The 24,699-nt window shown below is 26.9% G+C and overlaps 2 protein-coding genes across 4 annotated transcripts; one reads left to right on the top strand and one right to left on the bottom strand.

Moving 5' to 3' along the window:
• Window positions 1–732: 732 nt before the first annotated feature.
• On the bottom strand, window positions 733–7,655 carry LOC132950603 (solute carrier family 15 member 1-like). Its single transcript, XM_061022127.1, has 12 exons — window positions 7,474–7,655; window positions 5,026–5,108; window positions 4,731–4,904; window positions 4,414–4,662; window positions 4,064–4,300; window positions 3,023–3,153; window positions 2,798–2,956; window positions 2,126–2,246; window positions 1,911–2,039; window positions 1,268–1,375; window positions 1,049–1,190; window positions 733–975 (listed from the first exon to the last, which is right to left on the bottom strand). Exons 1-12 carry the CDS (start codon window positions 7,580–7,582, stop codon window positions 935–937), a joined length of 1,683 nt encoding a protein of 560 aa, XP_060878110.1. The 5' UTR covers window positions 7,583–7,655; the 3' UTR covers window positions 733–934.
• On the top strand, window positions 1,255–22,908 carry LOC132950602 (ABC transporter G family member 23-like). Of its 3 annotated transcripts, XM_061022125.1 has the most exons (16): window positions 1,255–1,391; window positions 6,985–7,113; window positions 15,145–15,277; window positions 15,364–15,518; window positions 17,734–17,841; window positions 17,915–18,005; window positions 18,906–19,031; window positions 19,805–19,938; window positions 19,999–20,218; window positions 20,283–20,454; window positions 20,541–20,656; window positions 20,726–20,793; window positions 21,361–21,449; window positions 21,521–21,700; window positions 22,359–22,445; window positions 22,537–22,908. In XM_061022125.1, the coding sequence occupies exons 3-16, from the start codon at window positions 15,269–15,271 to the stop codon at window positions 22,767–22,769; spliced, it is 1,788 nt and encodes a 595-aa protein (XP_060878108.1). In that variant the 5' UTR covers window positions 1,255–1,391; window positions 6,985–7,113; window positions 15,145–15,268; the 3' UTR covers window positions 22,770–22,908. The 3 variants fall into 3 exon arrangements, with proteins under 3 accessions (XP_060878108.1, XP_060878107.1, XP_060878109.1); XM_061022124.1 differs by lacking the exons at window positions 1,255–1,391; window positions 6,985–7,113 and adding an exon at window positions 13,715–13,851; XM_061022126.1 differs by lacking the exons at window positions 1,255–1,391; window positions 6,985–7,113; window positions 15,145–15,277 and having other exon boundaries at window positions 15,416–15,518; window positions 17,679–17,841.
• Window positions 22,909–24,699: the final 1,791 nt, after the last annotated feature.

The raw sequence follows: 24,699 nt of genomic DNA, 5'->3' as shown, positions 1-24,699 counted from the left end.
GCACAGAAAACTAACACAATCTACTTACTTATATATTGGACCAAAAATAAATAATATGCTGCCATTAGACATCAAAACAAATCCTTCTATAGTTTAAAAAAGAAAATAACTAATTGGCTTCAGAATAAAAAAAATTACAACATTTTAAATATTTTATTCTTTTAATCTAGCTGCTTCATTACCGTATTTTATCATAATCTTATCTTATTATATTGTATTATCTACTACTCTTATATAATATCTTAGATCATATACAATGGACGGAGCTACTCTAATCATTTGCTGTGTCCAACATAACCCCCCACTTATTAGTTATTTTATAGTGATTGTTGGGGAAACGCATGCGTAATAACTCGTTGTACCTTGAAATTAAATGGGTGGTGGGAGGTTATGTTGGACACAGCTCGGTATACGAGAAACACACACATAGCTCCATCCATTGTATATGATCTAAGTATTGTCACCGACGACCGACATTGTATGTTTTATTTAATATTAAAGTTAACAATGATTGTTGTTTATTGTAAAACATTAAAAATGTATACCATATTAATATGATAATGTATATTATAATTAAGACGTATATTTTAAATATTTGTATTAATATGATACATATTGTTGAAAATTGTGAACTCATGCCTCCCCCCCCACGAACCCGTTCAGTGGGGCCCATAAGCCCATCATCTTTTTTAAGAAATAAACAACAATCTGATGTAAGCTTTTACGGTATATTAAAAATGTACAATATTTTAAATATTATATAACATTATATAAACAAACAATTCACACATTTTTCAATAGATAATAGTTAAATAAAAATATTTAAATGCATTTAAGATCTTTTCATTGTTATCGCCGTTTTCGAGGAATTTGATTTTATAACATTTTAGGTTCAATATATTGTTTGCTGATAATTAATATAATCTCTTCGTTTTCAAAACGATAGTTGATAACTCTCCTTTTTTAATAACATTACTAAAACCACAAAAAAAAGTAATTAATAATAAGTTGTTTGTTTTTCGTTGTATTGCGTTGGACAGGACATCACCTAAATTGACGTTATCACTATCGCTCTCATTTTCCGTGTCCGTTTTATTTTCGTGATATAATTTTTCATACTTGTTACTCCATTTGCAGGTGGCGATTATCGTTAAAAGCGCAATGAAAGCGAACATGAAGAACATGTTGGACTGGTTTCAAAACACACTAGACGTATTACTTTGGTCTTATGGGTATAAATTAAAGGAAATAAAAATTGATTACCTACTTTCTTTTCAAACGCTACAAACTTGTTGATGAAAATTACAATCAAATTCCCGAGAGCCACGCAAAAATACCACATAGATATTGACACGGTTTTCATCGATTCGGGAGTCTGTGGAAAAAGTTCGGTGAGTACAATTATTCGTGTAGTTACTGAAAAAAGAGCAATGGATAATATGCAAAAAAACAGCGCGTTTTGTGGACATTTTCCCATCCACCCCGTGATGCCCTTGCCATTAATCAATACGAAACAAGATCAATATTTTTAAAGGATCAAGAATTTTATGAATTTAAATACAAACGATAAATGTAAACTTATGACGCCCATTCTATATATTTCAAATAGATGGTTTTAATTTGTTGTTCGTAAGTTTATATTATAGACATAATATTATTATTAATTAGTAATTACCATAACAGTCGATGAAAAAAATGAAAAAAAATAGAAACAACAAGTTCCTTGCCTCCTTAAATGGGTGTACCACGTTTAATTTGTCTTTATTTAAGACTGTTGATTTACGTTTATGAATTTAACAATCGTTAATCATGTGTATAGGATATATCACGATGGTTAACGTCTTAAGGATAGCTGAGTTACATATTGAATTGAAATTGATTTTACTTTTTTTTCGTTTATTTTTATTTACTTCTGAGAAAGAAAATGATAATCCAGTCATGGTAAACAATGTCTCGCCGAATGCCATGCAAATGAATTGAGGTAATAACCACTCTTTACTTAAAACGCGGGTCTGTACAACTGCATTTGATTGTAATTTCTAAAAATATTGTATAGGGTATTACATTATTAAAATAGGTATAGATAATCATAGTTATAATAGGACTTATAGGTTATAATACACACAGAATTAATTTTATAATCACGTTCATTTCTATATGTGTAAATACGATTGGTTTCAAGATTCAAGACATTCCTTGATATCGGCTGCTGTTTTTTATCCATATAATGTATCGTCAGCGTATACCTTAAAATAGCATTTATAATATGTTTTTATAATTTTGAAAATTATCTGTAGTAACTAATAAATACAACGTATTAATAATTATTATATATTATTTTAAAGAACTGCCTAGGTATAATATGGGTTATAATGTGAATGCCTACGGGCTACGACCTACATAAGTTATTAAGAATTTGTACTTGCCACTCGGTAGCAACTAACAAAATAAATAAAGTTGCAGCATTGCAACTTACAAAGGAAAAATGTATTATCAGAATTCCACGATGTCTGTTGTACCTATGACTAAATATTTTATTTTAAACATTTCGTAAAATATTTAGGAGTTTATTATGTATTTAGCTTAGGAAATAAATAATTGTATTAAATTAACAAAAACTTCTACCTATCCATTCTAATCTGTTTTTGTGCTATTATTTAAAACTGTGGTGTTTCAAGTTACCATCACAAATAACCCCATGGTTTTATGTCGTACGCCATGTATAATATGTGAGTGTTCATATTTTAAAACATAATCTTGCATAATAAAATTACTTGGTAAAGCCACATGTACTTACAAACCAGCAGGAATTTTTAAAACTGTATTATTTTGAAATTGAGAGACGGGATATCGTGCTTCTTCGAAAATCGTTATCTTATTATTAGACATGGACTCAAGTGTTAGTTTTTTGATGTGTAGCCATATTCTGCTGTCTTCATTTAATGGAACAATTAAACTGATAAAAAACAGATTATCCAAATGAAATATATAAGTTTTTTTTAATAGTTATTCACAACTTTACTGTATTAAATACGAATGATTTTTTTTTGAAGTCATGTATACATTTTCCGGCACAAGCACTACTGAAGGTGGGTTTAATAAAGTGTTATTCTCTTTAAATAAACTATTTTCCATTACTAATATAATTGATTTCTAAAAATATTATACACACACGAACACAATATAATATAAGCAATTTAATTTTAAAGAATATACATATTCTATTATAAAAAGAGATTCATTTAAAGGTTAACATTTTTGAAAAAAAACATTTTTTTTAATTACTTATTCCCGAGCAGAATATTTTTTCTGATAATTTTCATTTATAAATATTCATTTAATTAGTATTAGTTCTAGGTACGAATTTTAAGTTTATAGATAAGCGAAGTAGAGTACCAGAGTAAGTACCTCCCTAAATGTTGTTATATTGCTCTGCTCATAGAAATTAATAAATAAAAAGTATGCTGCAATTCAAAAAAATAAAAACTTTAAAACTGATAATTGATATTTTTAAAAAAATTCAAAACATTCTAGATATTTTGTTTTGCATTTTTTTTACACATTTTGACAACCAAATCAGTAGTTTTAACTCCTTAAAATAGTTCCGTTAACATATAGTTATATGAAGTTGTAACTATAATTTTATGAAGTTAATTTAACTAAAATTAATAGTTACTTAGATTATTCTAGATAGCCGATAGGTCGTTGTACCTGAAGATAAACGTTAAAACAAATGGTTAGTGTTAACTACACAGCGTAGTCAAATCAACACTCCTTGGGCCCTGAATGAAATTTAACGCTCAAATGTGTATGGAATTGACTTTAAGTTATTTATAAGTTGTTATACGCAGGTACTCAAAACAACCTCACAGTTTTATGTGTGATAATGAGTGTTAATTACTAAAAATATCGACTTGTAAATCTATATATATAATATATTATAGAGGCACATCACTATAGTCACTCACTACTCACATCGTTTTCAATAATGTCTTACGCGCTACCCTATTTAATAATAATAATATGCAATATTGACTATACTTTAATTTCACATTGGGCGTACTTTAAATATATTTTTGTTTTTTATACATTTTTGCCTTTTTCTTTTTGGTATTCGAATTCTTATAGACTTTTCATTTATACATTCTCGTGTTCTAATATTATCTAATATAAAATATCCGGTTTCGTTAAATTGTTGAAAGCCTAAATTCGATGTCCATACGTTCGCCAAACACGATTTTGTGTATGCGTCATAGTATGCATTTGTATTATGTATATTAATTCCATCTTGAATATTTTCCTATAACACAGTAAAATTTGAATTATATATTATTGGTTAAATAAAAATACGATTTGCCAATATAGTTTTCCAGAATAATATTATACTATCACCTATGTACGTAATTCACACACCTCTAAACACATTTCGAGGCATCCTGCAAAAATAAACGCTATACCAGCTATACTACCACCAAGCAACATTCGTTTTAGAGGATACTTAAACAGTTTATGACTCTTCAAATAAGGGTAAACAATGCGGTCCATAAATGGAATAGTGAATAGCACGAGCAAGGGATTTATCACTTGTAGCATGTACACTGAAAATGGTAGACCAAACAAATGGTCGCTTGTCCGCGATGCTTGAAAAATCCAAGTTGTGTGCTAAATCAATACATAGCTTATACAATTTAATATGGATACGACTTACACGATTTGTTTATAATATTAACTTGTTGATCGAATAAACTCCAAAATATTGACAAAGGTATGTAAAGACAGAGCATGTGTAACGTTTTCTTCGTGTCATTTATGATATCGTTTGGAAAAGAATTTTTTGCCATTCCTAACCAATGTTCATTTTTTGTCTCCTTACAGGGTGATGTTAATTGTTTCCACAGAGAGAACTGTGAACAGTTCAACAATGACACGCAATATATATATTATACTGTAGTTTTGCATATGAATATTAGAAATTGGTATTTTTTCATTAAAATGTTTGAACAATATTTGAAAATGTATACTTACCAAAATACATTTTATCATTTTTGGTAGAATATTAGGTAACGATTTTCTGAATAAGTAGCTTGGGGTTCCACAAACAAATACGCCTAAAAAAAAATGTTAATATTTTACACTTAAGGTACAATAATTATATTGTAGTGTTTTACTGTTTTAGTCATAAAAATGACATATTTATTTAAGGAACCAACAAATTCTATTAATGGATAGTAATAATCTACATTAAAGGACATCACAACACTATTTTAGATTTTGAGCGAAGCGATGAATGTATTGATTTTACAATGATGTGTGTTTTTTTTTATTTTTGTGCCTGTCATCACCTTTCAGGACAGTAAAAATGCTTGGATTTTCTTCAACAACTTTTATGATAAGAAAGTGAATCTAGTTGGTACTTTGGGGGGTCAAAAGTAAAAATTTCTAAGTAGTTTTCAAAAGTGACGTGAAAAACAAAAGAAAAATTAAGGAAAAACGGGAATTTTGAGAAAATTGATTTTGGTTTTTGGTGCAACTCTAGAACAAATGATCGTAGGTACATGCAATTTTGACTGAATGTTTATATTAGCATTTTCTCTACACCATAACATTTTCCAAATATTTTGAGCTTTTTACGGACATTTTCAGTTTCTATTTTTTTTAGTTTTTTTTTCTATAAATATCAATACAATTTTATTTGTTGGTTAAAAAATCTTGAAAATTTAATAGAAGGCTTCTAGGTTATTGTTTCAAAGGCAAATTAAAAAAAATTAAAAATTCATAGTCACAATTTTTTTTTTAAGCATTTAAAGTTCAAATTTTGAAAAAATTTAATTATTATTTTGTAGTTAAAAATTTATAAAATGTGCAACTTTTATAGCTAAGGATTGAAAATTTAAAACAAGGCTCCACGTAAATAGGTTATATATAAATTACTTTATTCACAATAATATCATCAAATATACTTGGTAATATCATAGGCTGACTGACCGTTCTCGCTCAGAATCGTTTTTCTTATATAATGAATTATATCATTGAATTCAAATTTGATACCATCCATTACAGTGAACCACTTGTAACCTACTGTACAGCAGAGTGACATCCACTTACCCACCTTTTTTTTTTTTAATTTTAAGTTTATTGGTGTATTATAAGTCCAAATTATGAAAAACTTTTTGGTAAAAATCTGAGTTGATTAATAGCCGAGTGACGTCATAGAGCCGACGAGTGAGCAGCCGCCCATGTTTTACGTGTAAAAGTAGTTTGATTTACACAATGATCTTAATAACTTACGATGGTATTTCAGATTTTTTTTTTAAAACCCTAAGTATGTGTATGTACTTAAGACGATGGTGTGATTTAAAATTTAATATATCTTGTTATTGTACACATATCCGTCGATGACACGACAATACAACGTATATCAATTTTTTTTAAATGAGTTTTTGGTAGTTATCTATCAAAAGTTTTATAACGTCTTTGCGATCATTTATATAAATAACAGACTTAATCTAGAGTTGTAATATTATACATGATGACTAAGTAAAATTATTGAGTTCGCTACTCGCGTTGTATTGCCGTATTAGACAAATTTCACGAATTTACCATAATAGTTTTATCTACTTTAAAAAAACTTGAAAGTTTATCAAAATTATAATCAAACCAATAAAGACAAAAAAACATTTGATGTTACATACAAAAAATATTATCTTTAACGATTGAAATCGTTGTGTTAATCTAGACACTTTTACACGTAAAACATTCCGACTTCGGCTCTATAACGTCACACGCATATCTTCAAACGTCTGTACCTCATTGAATAATTAGTGTTAAAGTGTGAGACCCACAACATATTTCTTAGATAAAGACATACTTTAAATCCAAGTAAACTCGATTTTAGTGTTGTGATGACCTTTAATTGTATTATGTATTATAAATTGTCTATAATTCTATAGGTGCCTACCAATAATTCAACAGTTTTTTTTCTAGATTTTGAAAGTCATCTTTGGCTGTGGATTATTGGATACAAAATAAATATTTTTTAGATCAGTCATTCAGAAATTACACAATAAAAGATGGTGTTCCGCGCACGTTTAAAAAGACGTAAAAGCCTCCAAGGTAACTAATTTTACTGATTTATTATTGTTCATTGAATAAAATTACAAAAACTTGTTGAAGTATTTAAATTTTAAGACATCTGTCTTTGTATGTGACTGTTATGTACTTTCCATCATAGTGTAAAATATCTGTTTTTAATAGTTAAACTACAAGAGATTCAGGATAATGCGGTAGGTAACGATAGTTGATATACCCACTATCCTCACTTAAAGGGTTATACACGTTTTGACGTTTCGTTATATTTGTATTAATTTCAAATTATACATATAGATAATATATTGCTCTACTAACATTTTACTCTTTTAAACTCAATCAATAATAATGTTTTATTATTTAAATTACAAGATTCTATGTTTATACTTATTGAGATTGCCATTGTGATAACCACCATTCCAAATCTGATAACATATTCGTTGACATTGTGGCCACTGTACAACAGAATTTTATTGATGATTGGCGAAGTAATCATTCCGAAAAACACGCCTAAGTGTATGGAAAAGTAGAACGTGCTGAAGAATACGTGTACTTGTGTTGAGGTAACATTCTGATCATTTCCGATGAGCTGATCCACGCCAAATGCCGCAATACAGCATTTTATACCACCCACACCAATTGAAACAAAAACCAGACCGTATAGTGCCATGAAGCTAGATGATTAAAATGCGTTCGTAATAATACAATGTTGGTCGGTTAACCGAAAATAGAAAGTTTTTAATTCAATAATTAAACGGTAAACGGGACTTTACAATATGCATAATATTATTATCTATAGTATATAGCTTATAAAACGCGTTGAACCGAATTTGTCGGTTTTAAGGTTTTTTATGGTATAAAAGTACTGTAATTATTAGAGTCAATTTAAAAAGTGTCAAGTCACTTAAATTTAGATATAACACTAAAACAGTATTTATTTTATTTTGTGTACTTCATATTATATTGTTTTGGAGAAATTTGAATAAAAAAATAGGTAACTATGTCAAAAATATAATATACGACAATTAATAACTATGACATATTGACATGTCATAAACCCATCAGGTTAAAATTCTAAATACGTGTACGCATTCGACAAATGTTTATTTTATATATTTTATTCAACCACTTCTTACTAGGTACTTAATCGCTAATAATGGTCACCGCTCACAGGAGACCAGGATTTTTTTGTGTTGTAAGCATATTTATATTGTTTTTTTTTAATAATTTTAATATTTACTTAATTAATACTGTATTTTGGATTTGAACAGTCGACCAAAATAAGATTAATATTCCAATCCAATACACGATTGAAAATGTTAAGATGGTTCTAAAATTTAAAAATATATGATAATTATTATAAACAGTATTATATATTTATACTATTATAATTCATAATAATGGTATTATTGTATACATTTTTCACATATGTAATAGCAAAGAGTTGGTAAAGTTTCTTAAGTAAAAAAAAATGTTGATTGGAAATACCCATTTGTTGGAGTAAATTCAACTAAATAATCATATGTAATGTTTATTGCTCATTTTTACAGTTTAATACTTTAATTGTGATTAATTGTTTAGGTTTTGTTTATAAAATTAGGTAAATTTCGATATCGTTAGCTAACAAATTTTAATTTCTTCTAATACCACAGCGTAGTTTTGTTACAAATCACATTGTAACTATCTGTTGCATAGTTGATATATTATGATGAAGACATCTGAGTATAAGGACTAAATACATATTTTATTGAACCTTAAAAATAAACAACTATGAGGACGCAACACCATTTGTAAGATAGACAATTTGAGTTCAGCAGAACCAATTTTGTGTAGTTAGGTATAATATTAGATTGACTTGATCCAGGGGCTAAAATACCGTGTCCCCTGAAAATCAAAGTGTGTCCCCTCAATGACAAATGTGTGTCCCAAGTTTTATAACGTGTTTTTAGTTTTGTAGAAATAACAAACATTAATCATTTAATATTTTAATTTACGAGTTACCTATTCTGTTAACTTAAGTTAATTAGGTACCTTCTTATTTTATTTCTATACTATGGAGAAGTTTGTTATAAAAAAAAAGAATAATTGAGAATGGGTCAATTCAAAGTAATTAGGTACCTGCCTTAGTATAAAATAACTAAACATGTAGGTACATACAATATTTAAATTATTCTATGCTGTGTCTATTGAAATACAATATTGCTTACTGTAATACATACTGAAAAGTTAACTAGTAAGAGCTTCGTAATTTATAGAATATTGTTATAATATTATATAATTAGGTATATTATGTTCTATAGCATATTATAAATATTTATGATTGTTTATTTTAAGTCTAAAACATGTGAATATATTAAAGATATTAAACCTATTAAGCTAATTATTATAATCATAAATCGGATATTAAAGAATTAGATAGTTATTTTATCTTATTTAATAAATATAACTAAAAGGATCTACATACATAATAATATAAATATAAATTATAATATTATATTATAACAGTTTATTTAACAAACCCAATATTATTTTCTAAACATAATCAAATTTGTTTTTTTAAAAACCTTAAATATTCTTATAACGTATAAACTACTTTGTTACATAAAATATATTCTAATTAATGATGATAACATACCAAAATATTAAAATATTTTTCAATTTACTACACACATAAGCTTTTACTGCTTTTAGTGATTTAAAGTAATTATAAAAGCTACCTCACTAACTCACTTACAGGGTAAATGATTTATAAAAGTGATAAGGGGGGATTTTGTGTGTACAACCCTGACAGGTTTTTTTTTTGCTATAGAAAACTGTCAAAGCCCAAAAGTAGCAGTTAAATTAATAAGTGTGTGTCCCCTGAAATCAGATGTATTTTAGGCCCTGAGTTGATCAATTAAGAAATTTAAACCTAATAATATTTATCGGTTTGATCGGTTTATTACGATATTTTCATTTTCAAACAAACTATGTGCATGTTTAAATAGCCATTTTTTTACATACTTATATCTCATTTAATAATTGACGTAAAAACACAGACAATGTTTTTGCCTTGGTTTATAAAAATGGTTAATTCAATAAGTAGGTTAATATTAAAACTAACTATAGGTACATGAAAATTGGTTACGCAATTTTTCTATGTTGTACGTTCTTACAAATGGTATTGCGTCTTCATAATTTATTTATTTTTGAGATTTAATAAATTATTTATTTAGTCCTTGTACTCAGATGAGTAGATGTCAGTCTGGCAGACAACAGATGTGGGTATGACGCCCTCTTGAAAAAATACAAATAGCTTTGTATTATAGGTTATATTATTTCAATTTACTTACTTATACTTACCGTAATCACTGTTTCCCACTATCCCTCCTATTATTGCTGACACATAACAAAGCATCATAAATACATGATAAATGTCAACTGCTTGTCTTTCGTCGTACATCAAAACATCTCGCATATAAAATGATAGTACAGCTGTAATAAATCGTACATATTAGATTTTGAACAGAGCATGGAATGTGTTATTTTTCTAATTTTTTAGTTGGAAGGAGTAGACAATAATATTCATAGATCGTTTAAAAATCAAGCATTTAGTAGTATAATAAATTTTTTTTTTACATATTTATTGAAAGTCTGAAAATTGTACCATATAAATTATTATCCAAAGATGCAACAACCCAGAGAAGTTAATTGTAAGTACTTTTTTAAAATTTTTTTGTAAGGTCGATTTTTTATGATATTTAATAATTAATATTATAGTGTACGTTTATGGTATATAATATGTTGTTTGGCAGATTTTTTTAGTGCGCACCCGTGAGTATATGCCATGCCTGGGGGGGGGGGGATGACGACACTTCTCTCCGGACACCATGACTTGCCCGAAGAAAAATGCCGCCCGTGAACCGAGGTTTGAACCAGCGCCGGTGTGCGTCGCAACCGACGCCTTAGTCCGCTCGACCACTCCACATTTAATAATAAAAACAATTATATTCACAGAAAGCTTAAAATATTATGTACCAATTGTTTATTTTAGCATTCATGATATATTATGTAGATCAGTTGATTATTTTCGATTTTTATCAATAGTACCTTATCTTTTAGCAAATTGGATCAAGATGTTACTTTAGAGAGATCATTTTTCGATTTTCTCAATAGTTATTTAATGCCACGGGAAAAACTACCGACAAATTATTAAAAATGGGATTTTAATTTCTAACGCTTTGTTTATCACCGTAGCATCGAATAAAAAATAATAATTTTTAGATTTGTGTACCATATAAGAAGTATCCGGTGTCGGTACAAAATTCTTTTTATTTTCAAATTAAAACCAACATTTTTTACCATAAATTGTTAAACTGATGATTTTTTTTTTAAATGTTGTGGACAAATCAAAATTTGTATTTTTCCAGTCCATTAACCTTAGATCTATTGTCGTCTGTAGGTTCACAAAGTTAAATAACTCTAAAAATACTTGTTTGGAATTTTATTTAGATGGGTAGGTAAATAAAAATGTTTAAAAAAGTCATCTGATTAACAATTTACAGGAAAAATTAAAAAATAGGCATTCTAAAAAATAAGTTGGTAAGCCACAAGAGTACAAGATACGCCTTAAATGGTATAAAATATCTAAGTATTTGAAAATATGGTTTTTATAATTTTATAAATTTATTATGAAAAGAAAAAAAGAGGTGGTCATGTTTAGTGAATGATCTTGTGGATATTTATGTTTTAATTCTAGTGACAATGTTTTACTTCATGACAATGATAATGTTATTTTTTGGATTTATTTTGATACAATTTGTTTATAAAGAATTAAAAAATTGCCCGTTAACACTACATTAAACTAAGTTCCGCATCGTATACAATAGTATTGAATTATTAAACTTTTGAACTAAAAAAATGAATAGAACATTGCAGTGCGCTGAAGAAAGACGAGAGGCTAAAACAATGTCGTCCAGACGGCAGACACTAAATCGTGTCCGTAATTGTTATTGTTAATGTTGTGGGCAGTGTACCTTCTACTTACATCGGAGGCTTGAAAAAGAAAATCGTTCCAAAAACTCCATTATAACGACAAAATACATTCGCATTGGATGATTGCAGTTCATGATTTTTTTTTTATAAGTACCTACCTAGATTAATATTTAACTGATTTAATATTAAGTAGGTACTACAAAATCGATTTATAATGCATAATAAAAAATTACTAAACAAATACAAACGAAGTAAAATATTGCATGACAACCAATTATAAATATCGAATTAGTAAATAAGACTTGGTAAAAATTAAATCAAACGGTTATTTGCGGTACAGCCCGATTACGCACTTTTATCTCTTTTATTTGAAAAAACACAATTGTGGCTCAACTGAAAAAAGTAAATTAAAAACTTTTCTTATTTATACCTGATTGAATTAATTTTGATATAATGATATATCATTGAATTATTTATTGGCAGTAAGACCGCTTTTTTGTGATAAAAAGTTATAAAAACTATAATGGCTTATAGTTACATTAAAATTAGAATTATACTTATTAGTAGTTATCTAATACCTATTAATTATATAATTATTTTGAAAGGTAGCCATGTAAGTAAAAAATAGAAAACAATTATTTATTAACTTTAAATACATAATATTATATGTGTTAGGTTTTATTTATATTGAAAAAAATAACTTATACGTAGTATAAACTTATATACTATACTTTTTATTGTTATTTAGGTATTTATTTCAAATGGAAAATAAGTATTTATATTAAATATCTACCAACAATTGTACGAGTCGTGCTCAAAGTTAAGTTGTATATAATAATAGAATTATAATTACCTACCAAATCAGCCATATCTAATGATGTCTATTACATTAAAAAAATGTTTGAGTACCCAATTTGAATAATTATGAATGTATACCATTGAAATTTATAGAGACTTATAGTCGTCTGACCTCTGACCGTTATATTATAATAATGTATTATATTAATTTTTTTTATATTATGTGTATAATTATAATTATAGACTATAGTGAATCATAACAAGAGGTAATATCATATAAACGTGATTAATTAGGTTAGTTTTGTTTATATGTTTACTGTAGTACTGTGCACGTGTCTCCTTGGATTTTATATTAAATTAGTTGGGTACCTACTAATTACTATACCTATATAGCTAGGTATGATAGTATGACTTTACATTTGATAAATTTATTTTAAATAACAAACATTAGATTTTTACACAATTTTTGGAATTGATTAAACATAATAAAATATACCTATTTTTTGCATAAATTAATTTAACCTTGGTCATATCAATATTTTATATGTAATTATTTTGAAAATTTTAATTTGTTAGGGATTTGTATTAAATTATGTATAATAACCAATGTATATTATATTACAATATAATAGAAACTTTTATTATTTCTATTCTGTGATTAGCATCTCTAAAATATATAATTATAATATGTACCTATTCAAATAGTTTGGTCCTTGAAAAAAATATAAATCTACTATTTTATGCAGTTTATGGTAGGTATTTCAGTTAAACATCACTTGCATTCATATACACTTTTTTTTATGGATCATATTATACAATTAGCTAAAATTTAATTTGTAATAGGTAGTTTTTAAAAATGTCCGTTGAAGTTTTAAATAGCTTGGGAAATATTATGGTTGGAGATAAATCAATAATAGTGCAAGATGCTTATAAACGCTATTCAGACATCATAAGTATGAAAGGTTTGAATATGTCTGTATCCACGGGAACCATGTACGTATTTAAAAAATGTATAAATTGCTTTCTATAATTTTAGATTTTATTGATCGGTGTGACAACACTTTTTGGCAATCATTTTAATATCATTTTTGCAAGTTTAAATCATTTTGGAAAACTTACACACGCATTAGACTTATTGATTATAGTTCACATAGGTACATTGATATATTATTGAGAAATTTCAATAGGATTACTATTTTACCCAGGGATAAAAATCTTGGAATAATTCTTAAAGCCCCTGTAAATATGGAACAATTTGAGAATATTAAAATAATACATTTCCAAAAAAACTTAAAATTTTCGAAATATTAATAAAAAATAGATTTTTTGGAAAATTAAAAAAGTATAGGAAAAATTACAGTTTAAAAAATAGATAAAGTAATCTTTTTTTAAATGAAAACAGATTTAATTTTTAGCACGTAATTAATTAATTAAAAATAATACATTATGGAATTGTTATTTTTGATCACATGTACATACAAATACCCCCCAAAAAAGAAAAGGGTGTTCAGTATTGAATACCGAACAGTATTCAAGTCTCAAGGGTATTATTAATACAATAGTATTATCAATTATCATTGAATAGTTTCCAATGTTTCCATTCATTTTTCGGTTTTTTAGGGAAAATAATATTTTTCCAAAGAACCATTTATTTTACGAGTTTTTCTAATTTTTCTTAAGAAATCCACGGTTTTCAGGGTTTTCCAGGTTTTTTTTGAAGAACTTTTATTTTGGGAAATTTTGGTCCTTACTTTTACCCTTATAAATTATCAAGTCTCTATTGATTAAAAATGATGATTTCTGTTTATGGACATTTTTTGGGCAGTAAAATAGTTCCAATAATGCCCTATCTATCGATTGTGACTCGACGCTACTGGGTACTTAGAACTCAGAAGAGGTCTTTTTTTAGTTTATTTTTGTAGGAGTATAGAAAAACTATTAAACATTTGCAAAATTAATACTAAACTAGTCATAACAAGTGTGGTTACAAACTGACAATTGAAATCCACTCAGAATTGTTTGTCGTGATGCAACGATTTATCATTGTTTTTTTTTTTTTTTAAACAATAATACATAGTATATTACTTTGTGGTGAGTAAAACGAGATGAGAGCATAACAACGGTATATCTGTACATTTTTGGGGTTTTTGGGATTTTACATGGGTATTATTATATTTTAGTCTACTTTTTTTTCTGCTCCGCCGGTTCAACAAAAATAACTTTTTATCGCATTAATAAAAAATATGCTATTAATATTTAATAGACATATTATATGTACATTTTTAGATACGGACTTCTTGGGCCGAGTGGTTGTGGCAAAACGACTTTGTTGAACTGCATACTTGGTCTTAGTTCATTGGATTCTGGTAAAATATATTTAAAAACGCAACGTCACTCGGAAATAAGTTACATGCCACAAGTATATTATTATGATTATTAATATAGGATTGTTTTCATATTAAAAATTTGCATAGTTTAATTATTATATATTTGTACATTTTATAGAACATTACGTTGCATAATAATTTAACTGCACGTCAAACTTTCATATTTTATGGAAAGTTATACGGAATAAACGAAGAAAATGTAAAAAAGAGGATTAACGAGTTAGTCCGTCTACTAAGATTACCATCGTTAAGCATGCAAGTTAAAAACTTAAGGTTAATATTGTTACAATCGTACACTAATATTTGAACAAAATATATCTTTCACAATAATAATTAGGCATTATAGTAGGATTTCTTTGAATCCACGATGATAGTAGGTAATGGTGTCTTGAATTCTACAATTTTACATCACACACTTTACAATTTACATTAGATACACATTTGAGTACCTACTACAACGATGTTCAGCACAGTTTTGTCAAATTATACAGCCATTTAAATGTTTGTTTTTACATTTATTCAACGGATTCATAATAATTTTATATTAAATACATTTTTTGATATATCTGAAGTATAAAAACCGTGCATATTAGTAAATAATTGTTGTAACTTGTTGGATTAGTTTTAGATTCTGAGCGGTGTGATGAATAATATATTGATTTTACAACTATGTGTGTGTTTTTCTTCTTTTCGGTGGTAGGTATGTTTACACTATTTATAGTAGAAAAATGTTTTGATTTTCATCTTCGATATCTCTTCAGATCAGAAGTGAATCTAGTTGGTAACTTTGGGACATACAAATTAAAAATTAACAGTTAGCTTTTTGAGTTATTTAAAAAAATTTGACGTTTTTGATTTTTTTAGGTTATTTTATTATAAATATCGATAAACAATTTTTCCATTGGTCAAAAAGTTTGAAATATTAGTACAAGGTTTCTCATAAGTTTTATTATAGTTATTTAAAACCATTAAAGATACATATACTTGATATTTTTTCATAAACATTTCGAGTTCAAATTTTCACTAAATTTGTCAACATCATTCAAATTCGTAAATTATTTTGTAGTGTATTAAATGTTCAAAATATGTAGCAAAGTCTTGAAAACATGATACAAGGTTCTTTAAACTCATAAGTAATTAAAACTGGAACCAAATAATCCAAACAATTATATAAACAATCTTCTGTTTATCAAAATGAGAACCCTCCTTTTTTACTGTAAATAATTTAATGAATAATTTTTTTTTAATTTTATGTACTTACATAACTTAAAATTTGAGTAAAAAACGAGTAGTTTCTCAGTTATTTGAAATGTTCATACTTAGCATAATAGTCCTTAAACATGGTTTAACAATAATATAAAATAGGCGTAATATTGGATCTAGTATTTGCTATACTTTGAACATTTTTACAAATTATAAATATTGATAAATTAATATTTATAACTTAAATTGTCAAATCACCATAGGCCCTATATCATCCAAACCCATTATCCTTTAATACAAAGTTAAATAACTCAACAATTACTCGTTGTTGATACGTCAACAATTTCAGACAATTCTGATTATTATTATTATTTTGTATGGCGTTTGAGCAGCACCAAAAACGTCCAAAAACGTCAGATATAACATGACGTATAAACTGATCCACTAAATAATTTAAAGTAAAAATTAGGAGAGGGGTGGGTTTTGATTTGAATAACTGAGTCAACTTCTTAAATAATATGGAAAATTTGAAAACATGTGGACTTTAGGTATATTGAAAAATGTAAAAACTCAAATTTTGAACTAACTTTATTATTGAAAAAAAAGTATAGTGAGCTGAGCATGCTCGGTGAATCATCCTATATATTTAATTATATATACTATTATAATAATCAAATATTAATAAAATAATAAATCGAATGTTTTTGGCAAAAATTACTCAACCTACAGTAACTAGCTACTATTGGTAAAATAAATTACTGTAATAACATCAATGTACATATATTATAAAATACAGTTAATAATATAGACTGACTGATAATTTTTTCTCATAATCGTTTTTCGAATGCATTGCTTGATCATTGAATTCAAATTTACTGCATACATAACAGTGAATTCTTCAAGTAGGTATACACTCGACACCTACTGTACAAAAATGTGGTTATTTACTATTTTTATTTATATTAAGTATCCACCGCGTGGATATTATAATCTAAGAAAATCCTTCAATTTTTGTATGTATTTATCGAAACGTGTTGTGTCCTTAATACTTTACAACAAACTTTCAAACGATTAAAAATATTCTGGAAGATAATGTAGTATTTCAACTTAACAGTATGCTTAGAAGTATACACGTATGAGCTATATATACAATATACTGTAAGCCGAATGTGGAATAATAAAGCAAGAAACGAAAATACGTTTTGCTTCATTGTGATTTGTGACTTACAGGAAACCACCCGAATGCCATTGTTGATGTACGAATAATGATTTACTGTAATTTTAGTGGAGGAGAAAAAAGACGATTATCGTTTGGCGTAGCATTATTTCATGATCCCAAAATTATGATACTTGATGAGCCCACTGTCGGTATGGATCCAGTTATGAGGCAAAGGTAATTATTTATTTTTATGTGTAATTTATTCATCATTACAGTAGTTTTTGTTTTTGAATAACTATGTTATCAGCATTTGGAATTATCTGGTTGAGCTCTCTCTGGAAGGAAAAACTATCGTCATAACTACGCATTATGTCGAGGAGGCCATTAAAGCAAACGTGGTATTATATAACATTATATATTATTAGCTAATTGTTCAGCATTGAACATTTCATTAAAGTAAAATAATTTTGTATCTATTATTATTTTTCTCGTCCATCCCTTCAGTTGTCATTATAACACCATTAGTATTTCTTTGAAAATATTATAGGGTTGACTTGGTTATTACTTGGTTAGGTATTAAATAGTAAGTGCATACTACATAGTATTATATATTATATTTTTAATTTAGAGAAAATGAATTAATAAAATAATCAGAATATTTAACAAATAAGATAATTGAATACTACAGACTTAATAGGTGCGTTACAGTGACATTTGTTGTCTCGTCTTAGAATTGCGTAACATAACAAATTTTACGATCTGCAGATCACGTTTAGTTTCGTTAGTTAAAAATTAAAGTGAATTGACCTCTTATAAAATTTAAAGTTAAGATTATTATCCACGCAATGTCATAAGTTTTTTATTATATTTTAATTTTAAAGCAAGTTATGAGTATTTTAAGAAGTACAAAGAATTTATAATTTTAAAATACTCATAACTCGCTTTAAAATTAAAATATAATAAAAAACCTATTACGCACATGTAAGACGGAGACAACAAATGTTACTGTAACATCCCTTTAATCGAAAACTTGGATATTAATTATTCTTACTTCATTAGATGTAGTGTTTTGTATTACCTACTACCCTACTGATATTATATTATTATCTTTTTCTATCTTTAAAACGTACACATTATTTTTGTATTGTTGACAAAATAATAACGGTATATTTATTATTACCTTATTTCCTTATTGGAGTAGGAAGTTCATTCTTAAAATCTCCCCTTAGCTTCTATGTCCCTTATATTTGTAAATTAAAATTAATTTATGTAAATATATTGTATTACAATTTTAATAGGTGGGATTTATGCGAAATGGTGTCTTAGTAGGCGAAGATTCACCTAATTCTTTAATATTAAAACAAAACTCGTTAACATTAGAAGAAGCATTTTTATCACTTTGTTGTGTGCAAGAAAGTGAGAAAGTAAGTAGTTTATAGTACGAAGCTTGAGCTAACTATTTGTACCTGCAATAAATAATATTCATCAAATCATAATAGTTTTAAAATTGATTAAAAATACCTATATAATAGTTTAATTTTAACAGTTACGTTCTTATGACAATGTTTATATATTAGTAACATTAAGCGTCGTTGTCAGAGATAGAGGGCAGGATAAATCATTTAAGTGACTTATGCATGCACATTGCACACAGTTAAATATATATTTTATTGGCTGTATGTAAACTGCAGTAAAATTACCCTTTTCTAAAAGTCGATATGTAGGTAAACTGCGGCAAAACATTTTTAACATAATACTAAACTGTTAAAGATAGTATAGTTTAAACTATTATAAACAATATCGTACATCTCAAATATTAAATTACATTTTCAGTGAAATGATACAGTTAAAATACACGATATATTACACGATGGATACATATAATATAATTAATATGGTCAGATGTTTTAATTTTAATATTCAAGGATAATTAGACAAAACTTTCAAGCGTCTCTTTATTAAGTAACTAATAATTTATTTAAAAAAAATAATTTTATACAAATCAATAATTTTATAAAATTGTTTGCCACAATTGTAATTAATAAAACTATTACTGTTAACTATTATAATAAGTTTACTTAATAAATATAGCTTAAAAACCTTAATAAAAATCATTTATTTAATAATACCTAAATATTTCAAAATATATAACAAACAGTTTATGATAATTGATAAAATCATTAAAATTATTTTCCAGTTTTCCAATAAATCTAAACAGGAATATTCAGAGATTCTACCATTTACTAAGAATCAATTAAAAAACAGCTTTTCTTGGAGAAGATTCCGAGCTCTAACATATAAAAATGCAGCACTTTTGTACAAAGACCATACGTAATATCTCTATATAAATTATTGTTATTAATTATATGTTTTCAATATGGTTATTTTCAGATTTTTATTCTTTACATTTGTTTTACCCCTGGTCCAAACTATTGTGTATAATTTATGCGTTGGACATAACATTCAGAATGCAAAGTTGGGAGTGGTTAATGATGAAATAAAAAATTGTAGCACTGATTTATATCAACAAAAATGTTTCTTAAACGACCCAAATAATACAAAATTGAGTTGTATGTTTATCGACCATCTACGAGAAACCAATAGTTATTTGGTAAATGAAGTTAAAAATTAAAAGTACCTTATTAGTTAAAGAAGAAAAACATCGTATTTTTCAGATCGATTACCCAAGTCTAAATTCTGGTAATGCTGCATTAAATGCCAGGTTTATATGGGGTTTAATTTATTTTACTTCAAACTATACATTGACATTGAAAAATCGTCTAAATATATTTGTTAACAGTTATGATATAGACTATAGCTCGGTGAAGATCACGTTAGATACATCAAGTATTTTATTAATATGCAAAATAAATAAAAACCATCAATATAATTGATTACACAAAATAATGGATATATTATACTAACTATTTTAGATTATATCATGAAATTAAAAATAAAGGATGACATCACTTCAACGTTTGTGAAAACATTAAAAGAAGCAACTAAGTACTGTAATATAAGTGAAAAATCATACTCTTACCCAATTTCAGTAAAAACATAACATTTTAATTCTAAAAATATTTTAAGTATAATATTATTTTCGCTATTTGGTTTACAGATTCAAAGTATAGGAAACGTTAAAGTCACTGAATTTATTCATTCAGCTTCTCCAGGATTTATAGTTTTGTAAGTATAATGAATCAAGTTTGATTGACTAGATATACTCTTTACATAATATAAATTTGGTTGAGACTATCTTGGTCTCTTGACTCTTGTAACTCGCATCAACTCAGAATTTTGGATATTTCAAATTTTTTTTTATTATTTTTAAATGTTCATAAATGTGTAAAACTATATTTCTCGTTCACTTAATATTATCTGTAAACTATTCAGATTTTTGACATTCCTCTTGAATTCATCAACAGTCGTCTGTATGATAGTGTAACATAATATTTAGTAGTTTTATTAATTAAAAATTATTTTCGTTTAATACGTTATTCTTACGGTTTAATACTTAAACTTTATCAATGAATCTTTACCTACCAATTTGACAATTGTCTATGTAGTGTTATTTGTTTTAAGTCTATAATAGAACACATAATGACATGCTATAGTATTTTTCACAATTAAGACAGTGTCAAATTAATGTTGTGCCTTTAACTTCCTGAAGTTTCTGTTTATTCTATTGGTTACGTTATTATCTTACTTTACCTATATTTACTATTTTATGTATAACATAATATTTATATTTAGATTAGCTTTTTATTTCCCAATGATTTTATCAACTGGATTATTGCTGTCGGAGAAGGATGAAGGAATAATGAGTCGAATAATGGTTGCAGGTAAAATTGTTATAAGAAAAATTAACGAATTAGCTATATTTTTTAAAATGTTATGTATTTGAATTTTAAAGGGGTAAAATTCTTAGAATTCGTTGTGTCTATAATATTTCTCCAAACAATTGTCCACATTATACAATCATCGATTGAAATATTTATTATGTATTTCGTGTTTGATAACCCAATTTCACCTGATAACTTTTGGACATTTGCAATGACTATAATGATTATTGGATACCAAGGAATGTTTGCAGGTAAATTTGAAGAAGCACTCATATTTGTATATTATATTATTGATAAAGTTACTTAATTTAAAAATATTATATCTATAAATCGATGAAAAATAATAATTAAAAATTGTAATAATGAAGTTAAGTGGGGACCACTGGGATAAATTTTTTTATACCTATACCTATACCTTTTTATACCTAATAAATCATTGCATTTATAATATAATTCTGTAATATATTTTTGGAAGGTCAGATTAGTGACCCTGCCCATCCTTAATCACTGTTTATGAGCTTTCCTGACTATGATTGAAATCTATAATTAACATATAATTTTTTTTTATGTATTATTGTACATTTAAATAGACAAGGTCTTTCAAATTTTGTGTGACAACAATAAATTGTGGAGATCAAACGTTAGAATCAATATAATCTCCACTATTATTTTCATACATGGGTAATTTGGAATGACCTGTATATAATATATATTTAGCCAAGTAGGTACATAAAATTAACACGTTTATTTACGTAAAATAATTTTTTAGCAAGTGTATGTACTTACGTATATTTTTTTTGTCAACTAAAAACATAAGTATTTGGTAACGTATGTAAACTATTAGTACAGCGTATAAGTTTAAAGTGTTTTTATACTGGTAAATAATACATGTAATGTATATATGTTTAGGAATATTAGTAGCTGCTGTATCAAAAAACTACACAATGGCAACCCATATTAATATGGGAACGAATGTTTTATTTTCATGTTTATGCGGTAAGTTACTTGTAATTTGAGTCCGTTTAAGATATTACTTTAATTTAATTGGGTAGAAAAATGATTTAATATTTTAAATTATAATTTCTAGGACTTATTTGGCCAATGGAAAGTGCACATCCTGTTTTAAAAGCCTTCAATCGTTTTCTACCTATATCCATTGCATCAGAAATAATTGGAAATTTGACACTTAAAGAATGGCCTTTAAATCATCCTTTAGTTCTACGTGGATTAATATTGACAATTGTATGGTTAATAGTCTTTGCAGTACCAGTGTGTTTCTTTAGTTCATTTAAAAAAGATGCATGGCTAAAATCAAAATAAAAACTTCAAAGTTTAAATTAAATTAAACTAAATTATAATTTATAACTATTGTTACATTAGTTCTTAATATAACCAATAATTCGTATAAGAATTTCTTGTGTTTTTAAAAAATGTATTCAATTAGTTTTGAAGAAATATTTCATTCCTAATATACATATTACATTTAATATAATATAGATAATAATAATATATATATTTACTTGATTTATTAGTTTGGTTTAAGTCTAATTATATTTAAAATTACAATTAAAACTAATTTATTACCTACATGGAAGAATTGAATTAATTTAATTTATCTATACACTATGAACAATATTTAGATAGAGTGTCCATAAAACATGCTGAAACAACATCAATTAACTTGTAGTGCCTAAAATAACAACGTTTATAATATATAATAATATAATATGTATTTATACTGAAAATTATGTATGCCAGCTGTACGGGTGTCAATTTATAGTATTATTTAAATCTACTATCTGAGAAAGGTTAAAACTTACTAACCTAAAAGGTTTTAAATTAAAATTATTGTAACTATTATGTAATCATGACAAAATAAATAGGTATAAAGGTATACATATTATTTGCGTGAGAAAGCAACTCAGATAAGTACCGTATTAATACATTTACACGGCCTTGTTAGTAGTGGGATCTTAACAGTATTGTCGTGTATAGTGTTCATTATAAAAGCTAACAATTTAACTATTCGTGACATATGATGTGCAAACAATTAATCATTTCAGTTGGATTGACGTAACGTGTGGTCAAGTGAGTTATAGCCATATACTGTTGCATGTCCTTGTACGCACAATAGGCAATATAACAACGAGAGTTAAAAGTCATATAAATCGGAATGAGATTTTCTTAAATAATGAAGATCATAATAGTAATCGCCAACCTAATCAATTACAATAGTTCGATTATACATAATATTATATAACAATGACATGTGACGTTTCCCAAATAAATAATAGAGCCCTAAAGTGGTGTAATTTTGAATGACTGTAATTACCCTATGATTACCGATTCCTTACTATTATGTTTATTTTAGAGAGGATCTTCACAGTGTTGTGGTAACCTTTCTAAAATATTTCAATAATCTCACCATTTTCTCTAGACCCGCCTGAGATGATTTTTATAGTATTGCATTTATATAGACCAGTTGAATAGTACACACGTCTTATTTGCGTATCGTACTATAATGTCAATATTCCTAGGTACTTATAATATCGTAAATCATAATAATGCCTGGAAACTCTAACGCCGCGTCCAAAGTAAATCCGGCGAGTGCTTTGCGATTTCTATTCTGACCGTGCGCCGTTCCAATCGCGGCCGATGCGACGAAATTTCAAGCCGTTTTGTTTTCCGACTCATCGGACGCATTCACTTTGGACACGGCGTAATAATATGCACTCGCGTATGAGTTGCTTATGATATTAATATGTTTCGAAAATTATTGTTTGTCGGATTGTTCTACAAAACGCCCAGATATAGACGTTAATTCAAGACTAATTTTTAGCCGATAAGCTGCGCTTTCGTTTTTGGACCACACATCTAATATATACACACACGTACTACATATTATACATACAATATTTATTTATTTGATCATTAATGACGATGCTCAATGCTCTCAGGAATTGTTGTTAAAATAATTGGTACATAGTTGGTTATACAACAAACAAAGTCCTTCAATAGCAAATTATTTAAATGTAGTATTTGCTGTTTGCGAAAAATTATATGTTGTATTATATATATTGTATTATATATAAATATGTACCTAAGTTATAACAGAGAATTAACAATTTGACTATAAAACTATGTGTATTTGAAAATTACGACATGCCTGTCATTTGATATGGTCCACCCCATTACTCCATAATATATAACACTATAAGATCTCAAAAACAAAAACCATTTTATCGTCTAC

This window comes from Metopolophium dirhodum, chromosome 8, assembly GCF_019925205.1.
Source record: "Metopolophium dirhodum isolate CAU chromosome 8, ASM1992520v1, whole genome shotgun sequence".
Lineage (NCBI taxonomy): Eukaryota > Metazoa > Arthropoda > Insecta > Hemiptera > Aphididae > Metopolophium > Metopolophium dirhodum.
This window is presented reverse-complemented; position numbering and strand designations above follow the sequence as displayed.

Coding starts and splice junctions, on each gene's coding strand:
- LOC132950603 (XM_061022127.1), bottom strand. CDS start 7,582: ATGATTACTTCGCCAATCATCAATAAAATTCTGTTGTACAGTGGCCAC. Junction 1,191..1,267: donor TTGTAGCGTTTGAAAAGAAA/GTAGGTAATCAA, acceptor TTTTGAAACCAG/TCCAACATGTTCTTCATGTT. Junction 976..1,048: donor TAGTGATAACGTCAATTTAG/GTGATGTCCTGT, acceptor TTGTGGTTTTAG/TAATGTTATTAAAAAAGGAG.
- LOC132950602 (XM_061022124.1), top strand. CDS start 13,715: ATGTCCGTTGAAGTTTTAAATAGCTTGGGAAATATTATGGTTGGAGAT. Junction 20,219..20,282: donor GAGAAACCAATAGTTATTTG/GTAAATGAAGTT, acceptor CGTATTTTTCAG/ATCGATTACCCAAGTCTAAA. Junction 21,450..21,520: donor GAGTCGAATAATGGTTGCAG/GTAAAATTGTTA, acceptor TGAATTTTAAAG/GGGTAAAATTCTTAGAATTC.